Here is a 12,098-nt window from a genome sequence, read left to right as displayed (position 1 = left end):
AGTTCTCTGCCTTTCTACTGGTGGTCATACAGGGACTTTTGATATCAAGGTGATAGTGTTCGTGGGGGACATATTGGTTTAGTTCTGACTATAATTGCTGAGGTCGAAATAACTAACGCTCCCGTTATGTTCGTTTACATGCTGCTTAGAGAAAGCGTCCTTGTTCCTACTATTCCTGTCTTCCCCTTTAATTCTTTCACCATCCTTAAACATTTTTTGGAAATCCTGAGTGGGAGGCCATGGAAGTTTTTAATTGTAATATTATTGGAGTCATGAGGGAGAATATGGGGGAAGGTTTCAGGTGAAGGAGAAGTGGGATGTGATGGCTCTTCCATTGAATCGCTGCGTAACCTTAGACAAGTAACTTAGCTTTTTGACCCTCAATTTGCTCATTTGTAAATTGGGGTAATACTTTTCTTACCAACCTAAGGAGATTGGTGGGAAGAGCAACCTGAAATAGTGGACTTAGAAGGGGGACTATGATGCAGCCACAGCTGTTTATCAGCTTGTTTCCTCCCATCTTCTGGCCTGGGCTTCTTTACCGGGAAGTGAGTCCATAACAGAGGGCTGCTCGCATGATTCATAATCTTACTAACTCTAATATAACATGCAGAGGCATTACCTCATTGTGGCCAAGCATACTTTCTTTCTAACAGAAATTATTCAAAATGAATTCCACTTCTCTTGTTGTCTTTCAATCCCTCATCACATCTTTCTTTCATTCCCCTCACTCTCAAGCACAAACCTCATTCCTAAAGACACAACTCAGGGCACTTTCTTTCTAAGTCTTAACATTCCAAAGTAAGCACCTGCAATTTATGATCTCTCCTCTCTTCCTGCACAAAACACATAGCATACAATACATATGTATCAGGAGGGAAATTGTGGTGAAGTGGAAAAAGAGCATTATACTGAGACTCAAATGACTGGGCTGTGTTCTGGCCAGTGTACTTCACTAGCCTTTTACCTTTGGGTAAATCACTTCCTCTCTGTATTCCAACCTGTAAGTGATGGCAGGTGGGTTAGCACTGTGTGGTAGAAAAGTACTGGCCTAGGAATCTGCAGATCAAGTTTCTTATTCTGGTGTTTTTGCTTGCTAACATACTCTACGACTTGGGAGAAATCATTTTCCTCTTCACGAGGCCATACTTCCCCATATGGAAAACAAGAAGGTTGAATTATAAGATTCATTAAGGCCCCTGCCAGCCTGGAAATTGAATGCACTTATGAAATGAGTTTCATTAAATAAACGTGACTTGGAGTGTCATCTCTGTGCCAAACACTGATGATGGTTGTGAAAGGGTTCATGGCTGGGCAAGTTCCATGAGACCCTGAGTACGATTGCTGCTTGCTTCTGACAGTGTTACAAATTGGCACTATGTTGGCTCCATAGAGCCATTTCCTGCACTTTTCTTGCCTTGGGTGTCCCAACCCTGGACCTCTCTCCCACCACCTGTGATTTTAACCAATGTTGATGAATCACGGAGAAGTGTCTGAAACATATTCCACCATCTGCCTGCTGGAGACATTCACAGTGTTGTCATCAAGCTGTAGTGTGGTCTCTGGCTGCCCTAATTGAGAAACAGGCCAGAAAGCAGTGGCAGATTAATGGAGTTGGGAGGAAAATGGTTGATTTTTGACAGAGGAGTCTGTGAAAGCCATTTGTGAGCTCGGCCAAGGAGATTAGATCTGAAATGACTCTCAGCATCTTGAATCTGAGGTTACTTGTTCCAAAGGCACCTTGAAAGGTCCTTACAGCTATACACACACACACACACACACACACACACACACACACACACACACACACACACACATATATTCCTGCTGCAAGGCACGGGGTACCTGATCCATTTTAGAAAGATGAGAAGTTTTCTTGATTATATTCAGCAAAGAAAGCGGCAGATTTTCTTAGTAGCCAGTCTAGAGTTAAACAACCTCTCTGGTTAGAAAGTTGCTGATTTGGGGAGAAAGTGACTGAATGGTGCTCACTCAGTGATAAGCATAGGGTGTGAGACTAGGCACCACTTATTGTATTCTACACATTTTAACCTGGATGATGTACCCCTGTGAAAAGCCAACATGAATACACTATTGGACATCCTACCTAGATCACATAAGCACATCCTCTAACTCCATGGTGAGGTCTTCTTCTCTCTTCTCCATTATAGTAAGGACAGGCCCTGTAAGTTGTCTTCCGTGTTCCTTCACTCACTGAAAACAGCTTGGTTCCTGACGTTCTTGAGATATCACCCCCTTCCAGGCCTCCAGGTCAGCAAGACCGTTTCACTGGAAGCTGGGTCTCTCCAGGCTGCCTGGCTTTCATTCAGTCTTCCCTCTGGCCACTTGTTCCATGCTGGATGCTAAGAGTTAAAAGCTATCTGAACAAGGCGACATTTGAGTTGGCAGAGCAGTCACTAATTCAGTTCTATGATTTTTTCATTGCAGCCTAGAGACCATAGAACTTTAAATAAGGCAGAAGAAAGTGACGATGGGAAAAGTGCTGGAAAGCAGAATTCCATAAGGACACAAATGGTCCTCAAGAGAATAATGGTATCCAGAAGCAAGAGAGAAGTAACACATAAATGAGCCCTAGGACTGGCCAGCCAGATGAAAAATAGGCCGATGGAGCCTATATGATAACGTTCTGCATTTGGTGAGGTGACCCAACTCATCTCGCCATCCCTACAGAGAAACCTGGGACCAAGAGGAACAGCCTGACCCTGGTGGGGACCCTCTGGGCCTTCCTGTCCCTTGTTACCACTGTGGCCAGTTCTACCAGTTACTTCCTGCCTTATTGGCTCTTTGGATCCGAGTTGGGGAAGCCAGTGTCATTCAGCACATTCCGGAGGCGCAACTACCCTGTGTGGGGAAAAGGGCACAGACTGATCATGGTGAAAGAGTGTGGGCGCTATGCCAGCTTCAGTGCCATCCCAAGCCTTGCCTGGAAGATGTGCACAGTGGTGACAGGTGCCGGCTGTGCTCTGCTGCTCCTGGTGGCACTGGCTGCTGTCCTGGGCTGCTGCATGGAGGAGCTCATCTCCAGAATGATGGGACGTTGCATGGGAGCAGTGCAGTTTGTGGGAGGTAAGACTGCGTTGCTGGGATTGGGTAGGTTGGAGAGCTTTTTTGAGGGGGCAGGGAGGGAGTGGAAATCCATTTTCACCCCTCCCCTATGTCCAACTCTAAGTCTACATATAAAAGGGCGTGCCTTTCAGCACCTTGCCTACAGGGTGCATTTTTAAGAGTATTATCCAGGTCTGCTTTACAGGGGCAGCAACATATACTCTAGTATTATTGCTCTAAAATAAACTTGCTCTTTAAAAGACCTGAGCTCTGGTAGTTATCTTAGAGGACAGTGATCTAATAAACACGTACACACAAGTGCTAATTACTAACAAGAGTTCAATGTACAACCTTTACCGAAGAAACACATCTCTAATGCTAGGTACCAGACCGTAAGTGACTGCTTATTTGGCAACATCTAAGGCTAACCCTGTCTGGCATCCATTAACAGGCTACCCAGATTTCTTATGGCCCTTTCCCATCTTACTTATCTTTTCCTTCATTCAGGCTCCCTCTAAATTATTGTAGGTGACCTGGGATGCTGGCAGTGTATGAATGGACTAGGAAAGACCAAACGCAAAAAACTTCCAACTGCAGGAAGACATGGGAGTAGTTTACTTTGAACTGTATAAGGAAAAAAAGTAAGTTTAGACAGACAAGCAAATATATGTGTGATATGTGAGCTACTTTTTACACCTGCATGGGGCCCTGAGAAAAAGTCCTGATAGAAGCTATTGTTGAAGTATGTTGTTGCTTAAGAAGTTTTGGAGTCATTATTCAATTAATTATTATTGTCTTTATTAGCAATACAATATGAGTGACTGGAGCCAAGAAACTTGGATTCCACTTCTGTGTTTCCACTTAGTTCTCCTGTGACTATAGGCAAATGACTGTGAACTCTCCTGTGTTCACTTCCCTTCTTTCCTTTAATTTTTTCATTGGCAAGATAGTCCAGATCCTAATTTTCTTTCCTCTCACCAATGACTGCATTCAGGTGGCCTTAGGGTGAGATGGTAGTGATGAGCTAAGACAATGGTTCTCAACAGGGGCTTATTTTTCAACCCCTCTTCCTGGGAACATTTGGTAATGTTTTTGAGACAGTTTGGGTTATCACAACTTGAAAATAGTGCTACTGACATCCAGTGGGTAAAGGCAAAGGATGCCATTAAATATACCACAATGCACAAGAACAAGACAGCTCCCCACTGCCAACAACAACAACAACAAAGAAACGTATCTGGTCCAAAATATCAATAGTGCCAAAGTTGAGAAACCCTGAGCTGAGGCATCATGGTTTCCTGTCCTGCTTACGAAAAACATCAGATTCTTTCTGTTGAATCACAGTTAAGGCGATGTTTTCAGATTCTCTCTTTCCTCAGACTCATTGTAAAAGTTTTAAATCTGAATTAACATTCTATCTTCCCTTATCACTGAATTTTTCCACTCTTTAGCTATTAATGATTTTCTGGCCATATTGGAAAGTCATTAAATTGGTTTGATCTTCCCCTTCAAAACCATGGTACAGAACCAGTTACATAAGGCTAGTCTAAGCCAACGACTTAATCCTCCTTTAGGGGATCCCCCGATATATTAACCTTAAGCAGGCTCACTTTTCACTTACCTGGCAGGAGTAAGGGATGCTCCTTGAAACTCATATTTATAGCTCCAGGGTCCAGCTCAGTGCCTGGCACAGAGTACGGGGTTAGTAACTGTAGAAGGAATGAACACATGGCTAAGGAAATGTCTAGTGTACGTGGGGATACGATGCACATATGAGAGCTAGTTTCATTCACATCCTTTCCTTTTTTTCCCAAGCTTCCATTCAAGAGTATTAGCATCCAGAGTTCTCTTCTGTCTTGAGAGTGACAACTTAGCCTCACTTGTGTTTCTAAGAATTTCTGGCAGATTGAGGAGGTACTAACTGGTAGGAATCAGAAGGCCAGTAGTAATAGCCTGCATCGGACTCCAAGCATTAACAGTGGCTCTTACTCCCAGCTCACTTCCTATCTTGAGCTTGGCTGAGACTTTCACAAAACCGTAAGGTTCTCCATATTACATATTTTAGTTCATCCCACCTCTTAGGTCTAGAAATTCAAAGGAAATTTTTTGAGGGAAGATGTGGGTAGGTAATGGACATTTAGACATTCATGCATTGAATGGGGAAGAACTTAGGCTGAGTGTCAGGTGCCATACAGAGGAAGTCAAAATATTAGTGCCATTTTTATCTCATATGATCCTGCCATTCTATATGCCTCATTGACCCTTGCTTGTAGGAACATGGTCACAGTATTTACCCTTAGATGAGGGTCTTCAAAGTTCAAGAATAAAATGCTGTTTCTCAGTAGTCATGGAAAGAGTCAAGACCCAGGCAGGTATGCTACAAAGTTTATCCCTGAGCAAGGAAATGATATTGGACAGAATGCTAAATTTTCACAGCTTTCACATCTATAATAATAGCCAAATAAGGGTCACTCCCACCTCTGTTTTAGAAACTGATGCTTGTTAAGGTTGCATAAGCTGTGAAAGAATGGTGTACACTGCTTCGATGTATCGTATTTTCTGGGAGCCCCTTGGCACATAACCGTTACCCAAGGATCTTCAAGACCTCAGGTCTGACCTCTCAGAGCCAGGCTCTGTCACTGGCAGGCAGCCAAGCCTGAACAGCATTTTGAGCTCCATGGATAAAAGACACAAGAGAAAGAGTTGTGGGATTTAGTTTAAGCTTGTTGTTCAGTGGAGGGGAATTGATTTTCTTGCTCTAGGTGGGGCTGCTTCTTGGCAGCTAGTGCATTAACCAAAATACATTCAGTGGAGTAGCCAATTTGTTTCAGGTCTGGTTTATCTCTGCCAGACCCCAAACCACTGAAGAGATGGAATATCCATTAATAACTACCCCTCTCCCTGCTTTACTGTCGTTCCCCAGTTTACTGGCTCCCCCACAGAGATGAGCAATGGGAAGTGGGAGAGACAGGAAGAAATAAAGAGCTGCTTGCCTGAGTCATACTCAGCAAGGTGACCTGATGGGACCCTTGGGTCCCATTTGCTCCACTTGCAGCTGATCCAGCTGGACAAGCCTCGGGTCCAGAGAGCCTTCCACTGGAACCTTCATGCCTTGCTCCAACCAGTGAAGGAAACATCTGGCCAGGAGATTATTTCAACCCTGGGGATTGTGCTATTTCCAACCAGCTGGCCCCCAGTCCCTGAGAACAGGGTCATTATTCAAATTCCCCTGTGTATACATATACAAGATACTTGTGAATTACCCTCTATCTTCAGTGATAGCTAAACAATGAAGAAATAGGTGAGAAGTAAATATAAGGAACTTCCTGGCAGGAAAAGGTGTAAGATGTTGGATCAGGTTACTTGAGGGAGACCAAGAATCTTTCTAGAACAGGGAATGTATCAGAATCGCCTGGAATACTTAAAGATGTGAACTCCACAACTCTCCATTCCTGTCTCCCATTCTGATATACATAGCAACAGGTGGGAAGCTACATGTTTTGAAAAATCTCCCTAGTGACTCTGATGAGTACGCTGTGTTCCCTCTCCCCAACCCAAGTGAGAACCACCACCCTGCATGTATACATATATACTTTGGTTGAGGTGATAAAATTCAATACACTCAGAGATGCGCCAGTACTTTTGTCCATGTGAGGTCCTAATGCTATATGATTCAAGCTGGATAAATGTTGCCACTGAAAAACAGATCACTGAGAACTTAATTCAAAGAAAGGGTGCTATTTTTCCCCCTGAAAATAACCATTATCTTCTGTGGAAATCATTCATTTCCTGAAAAGTCCCCTAAAGTTTCATCAGGCATCATTTCAATTATCCTTACCATGCTGAACAAGGATTATAAAAGTGGTTTCTGTTTGGGAAAATGATATTCAAAGACATTAAGCGGCTTGCAAAAACTCATGTAGCAAATTGGAGCAGAGCAGAGACTATGGTCCAGGGCTTCTGACCCTCGGCTCTGGGCTTTGTACATTGGTGCTATTAATTTTTCCTTTTCCCTTTGGAGAAAAATTAATTTATCACAATGTTTTTCACAATGGTCCATGAACCACTTGTATCAGGATTACCTGGGGTGCTTGTTAATGCAGATTACTTAGTGCCATTCTATCTACTGAATCAGAGCTGATGCTTGGCACTCTGCATTTTACACAGCATCTCATGATGATCTATTTAATTAATTTACTTTTAAAGACTTTTACTAAAATACAGCTAACATACATTATATTAGTTTCATGTGTACACCATAGTTATTCAACATGTATATACCTAAAGAAGTGATACCATGATAAGACTAGCAACCATCTGAAACCATACAACACTATCACAATATTATTGACTATATTCCCTATGCTTTAGTTTACATCCCCATGACTATTTTTTAACTACCAATTTGTACTTTTAATCCCTTTAACTTTTTCACCCCGCTCCCTAATCCCCCTCTCATCTATCACCCCTGATAAATCTACTACCCATCCAACACCATACATAGTTATTACAATATTATTGACTATATTCCTTATGCTATACCATACTTCCCAATGAATACTTTGCAACAACCAATTTGTATTTCTTAACCCTTCACCTTTTTCACCCACCCCCAACCCCCATATCATCTGGCAACCATCAAAATGTTCTCTGTATCTATGAATTTGTTTCTGTTTTGTTTGTTCAATTTGTTCTTTAGATTCCACCTATAAGCAAAATCATACTGCACCTATCTTTTGCTGTCTGACATAATCCACTCAGCACAATTCCCTCCAGGTCCATCCATGATGCTACAGATGGCAAGAACCCATTCCCTTCCATGGCTGAACAATGTTCCATTGTATATATGTACCACCTCCTCTTTATCTATTCGTCCATCAATGAACACCCAGGCTGCCTCCATATTGGGCCATAGTAAACAATGCTGCAATTAACATATGAATGCACATGTCCCCTCAAATTATCGTTTTGGGTTTCTTCAGATATTTATCCAAAGTGGGATTACTGGGTCCTTCGTTGTCTCGGTTATAGTGCTTGCTTTAAAGTCTATTTTGGAGATACAGTGAAAATGGTGAAGTAGGTAAATGCTGAGCTTACCACTTCTCATGACCATATCAAAACTACAGTGAAACTATGGAACGACCATCATTGAGAATTGCCTGAAGACTAGCTGAACCCAAGCCCTACAACTAAGGACATACAGAAGAAGCTACCTTGAGAATGGTAGGAGGAGCAGAGATGCAGAAAAGGGCTGATCCCACATCCGCATGTGACTATTAAATATCGGGAGGGAGATCTCAGCTGTGGAGTTACTCCCAGAGGAACGAGAGATCACAGCCCCACACCAGGCTTCCCAGCTGAGGGTTGCAGTGCTAAGGAGAACAGTTCCCGTAACTTCTGGCTGTGAAAACAAGCGGAGGTTATGGCTGGATGAGACAAGTGTGGCTATAGTCCCAGGCAATCTTCTTAAGAAGCCCATGCATGGACATACTTATTGATGGACTAACTCTCTCTGAGCTCCATCACTGGGGCAGCAGCTCTAAAGGTGCCAAGGACATACACAGCAGAGCTGAATTATCTGGCTGCAAGGGTGAAGGCTGCAGGGGCACATTTCTCTTGGACAAAGGAGCTGGTGGAAGCCATTGTTTCTTGGTTGAGCCCACCTCCTTCCCAGCATGCCAATGCAGGCAGCCGCCATATCTGAGTCCCCATCAACATGGCTCACACTATTCGTTTTTCCTGATTCCCTGAAACCTGATCCCACCCCACTTTCTGGCCTACTCAGGTCGCTTCCAGTGGCTTTTCCATATAAACAGCCTGCCTTGGCTCATGCTGCAGACTTTCCTAAAATCTCTCAAAGCTTCACAAACCCCAGAAAACAGCATCTGACTTCAGCATGTCCCACACCTCTGGCTGAGCAACCCTAAGCCCAGCTCTAGTAGAACCTGGCCTTGGTTCACAGCATGGTTTTTGAGGCACCTCCAAGCCCCCCATGGGCAGCAACCATCCGTGGATTGCCTTATGGCTCTCTCAGGGGGGCTGGGTAGAGCATAGGCTATGGCTAAACTGGGTCTGAAGTTTGGTCCATCCCAGGAGGCCCCAAGGCTGATACACCAGTGGCCAGCATCAGACCCAGCCAGAACATCACCTGGCTACAGTTAAGGATTACACACCAAAAGGGCAGACTGGGCAGGCAACAGAGACATGCTAAAGTGAATCATGTTCCGTAGGCTCAACCCCTGTACAATAGCTTCTCAACTGTAGTCACGTCCTGTCCTCACAACCAATAAGCCTGAGGATCAAACCCTCCGATTGATGTGCAAAGAGCAACCAAGGCTCAACTACTACAGGAAGGCATGCACAACCCATGCAGGGGACACAACTGGAGTACCTGGCTCAGGTGACCAGGAAAACTGTGCCACTGTGCCCCACAGCACACTCGCTGCATGAAGCCACTCTACTAAGACCAGGATACATAGCAGCCCTACTTAGTACATAGAAACAAACACAGGGAGGCAGCCAAAATTGGGAGACAAGAAAACATGTTCCAAATAAAAGAACAGAACAAAGCTCCAGAAAAAGAATGAAAGAGAAGGAGACAAGCAACTTAGCAGATGCAGAGTTCAAAACACTGGTTATAAGGATGACCAGTGATCTCAGGGAGAACTTTAACAAAGAGATAGAACACATAAAAATGGAGACAGAGAACGTTAAAAAGAACAAGCCAGAAATGAAGAATACATTAATTGACATGAAGAATACATTAGAACGAATCAACAGTAGATTAAATGAAGCAGATAATCGAATCAGTGATTTAGAAGCTAAGGTAGCAGAAAACACCCAATCAAAAGAGCAAAAAGAATCCAAAAAAATTAGGATCATTTAAGGGGCCTCTGGGACAACATAAAATGTACCAACCTTTGCATCATTGGAGTACCAGAAGGAGAAGAGAGAAAACAAGGAGTTGAAAACCTATTTGAAGAACTAATGACGGAAAACTTCCCTGACAGGGAATAGACATACAAGCTCAGGAAGCACAGAGTCCCAAGCAAGATAACCCAAAGAGGAACACACCAAGGCACACTGGAATTAAATTTCAAAGATTAAAGACAAAGAAAGCATCTTAAAAGCAGCAAGAGAAAAGTAGTTAGTTACCTATAAGGGAGCTCTCATAAGACACTCAGCTGATTTCTCAATAGAAACTTTGCATGCCAGAAGGAACTGGCCCAAAATATTCAAAATGATGAAAAACAAGGACCTACAACCAAGATTGCTCTACCCAGCAAAGCTGTCATTTAGAATTGAAGAACAGATAAAGAGCTTCCCAGACAAGAAATAGCTAAAGGAGTTCATCACACTAAACCAGTATTACGAGGAATCTTTGAGGAACTTCTTTAAGACAAAGGAAAAAAGATTAAAAGTAGGACTGTTGCCGCCATTGTCTCACTGAGCCAATATCTCCACGGTTTTACACAGGCAGAAGTTATGGGGACTGCTCTTCCTGGTAGTAGAATGCTGGGCTGGGGAGTCTGGTGTGTCACTTGGACCCCTCATTCCTCTGAGGCGGCTTCTGCAGCTGAGATATCCCTCCCAATTTTTAATGGTCACATGCAGGTGTGCAATCAGCTTGTTCTGTGTCTCTGGCCTTCTTACCAGTCTTGAGGTGACTTCCTTTTTTTAATTAAAATTTATTGGGGTCACAGTGGCTTCTTGTGTATGTCCTTAGTTGTAGGGCTTTCGTTCAACTAGATTTCAGGAGATTCTCAATGATGGTTGTTGTGTAGTTTAGTTGTAATTTTGATGTGGTCATGAGAGGACATAAGCACAATGTTTCCCTACTCCATCATCTTGACTAGAAATTCCTCTCTGATTTATTTTTGAAACTATAATATGAAATATTTCTGATGTATGTACCACTCAGCTTAAGAAACAGAGTATTACCAATACAGTTGAAGTCTCCTTCAAACCATGATCATATTCCCTTGTCCCCACAGTAAAGGTAACTACTGTGTTGGATTTGTTGTTCATAATTCCCCAGCACATCCTAATACACACTAAAATTTGAGAACTTTTGCTCAATTTTGTTATAGTGTTGCTTTTTTATGGAGATCCATTTTCTTCCATCTCTGCCTGTACATAAATATCTCTTTTATCTCTCAAAGACCAGGTCAAATGCAGCTTCACTATGAAGCCTCCCCTGATCTACTTTAGAAATCTCTAGCAAAATGAACTGTCTTACAACTCTTACAGAAAAGATGGGGTCGAATGAATGGGAGAATTGAGTGAGGAGTTCCCTAGGGAGGGAAGTCTGAGATATAGCTGGAGGGCAGATATAAATTTTCTACTGAGTTTGAGTTGAACTTGCTGCAAGAGCAATACATTGAGCAAGTTAAGAACAAATTAAGTGATACTAGGCTTCTGGTCAGGGTAGTAAATTCAATAATAACCATATTTGGACAGATATTTGGGGATAGAGTGGGGCATGTTAAAAAATGGCTGTGAACTCAAAAGTTGTACTTCTGACTGGGAAGGGGGGCATGAAGAGGGTTGGTAACACCCAGTGAGGAGACTTTCCATGCCCAGAGACAAAAATTAGGCATTTGCCTAATTGAGAATGTGCAGTTGGGAGGGGTTTCTTCAAGATGTTGTGATATGGGCAAGTAATAATTCTGGCTTCAGGGGAAGGTTGAAGGCAGCCGCCATGTAACCACAGGAAGGGTTTCAAGTTCTGTCTGAGTATGTGCTCCTGAAGGTTTGTTTCTATTGGTACTGAGGTTACCACAAGAGCTGCAGTTGAGTAAAGTGGCTAACTCCAGGCCTCTGCTTACTCAGAGCAGTGAATTCAAACCAAAGCAACGATACACACACACACACACACATATATATACATATATATGTTTATATATTATATATATATATATATATAAAATATATAAAATATATAAAATACATAAAATACATACATATATGTGTATATATATATATATATATATATATATATATATATATATATGGGGGGTTGGGGGTGGGTG

General features: G+C 42.7%; 1 protein-coding gene across 1 annotated transcript in view; it reads left to right on the top strand.

The window, feature by feature from the left end:
* Positions 1 to 12,098, top strand: part of LHFPL1 (LHFPL tetraspan subfamily member 1) — a 102,380-nt gene that overhangs the window by 76,115 nt on the left and 14,167 nt on the right. The window contains exon 2 of the mRNA XM_074323312.1: positions 2,662 to 3,087. Coding sequence (XP_074179413.1) covers positions 2,662 to 3,087 — 426 coding nt within the window. The remainder of the gene's footprint in view (positions 1 to 2,661; positions 3,088 to 12,098) is intronic.

Source organism: Rhinolophus sinicus, chromosome X, assembly GCF_036562045.2.
Source record: "Rhinolophus sinicus isolate RSC01 chromosome X, ASM3656204v1, whole genome shotgun sequence".
NCBI classification, from domain to species: domain Eukaryota; kingdom Metazoa; phylum Chordata; class Mammalia; order Chiroptera; family Rhinolophidae; genus Rhinolophus; species Rhinolophus sinicus.
Note: the sequence above shows the minus strand (reverse complement) of the source record. Positions and strands in the feature narration are given on the sequence as shown.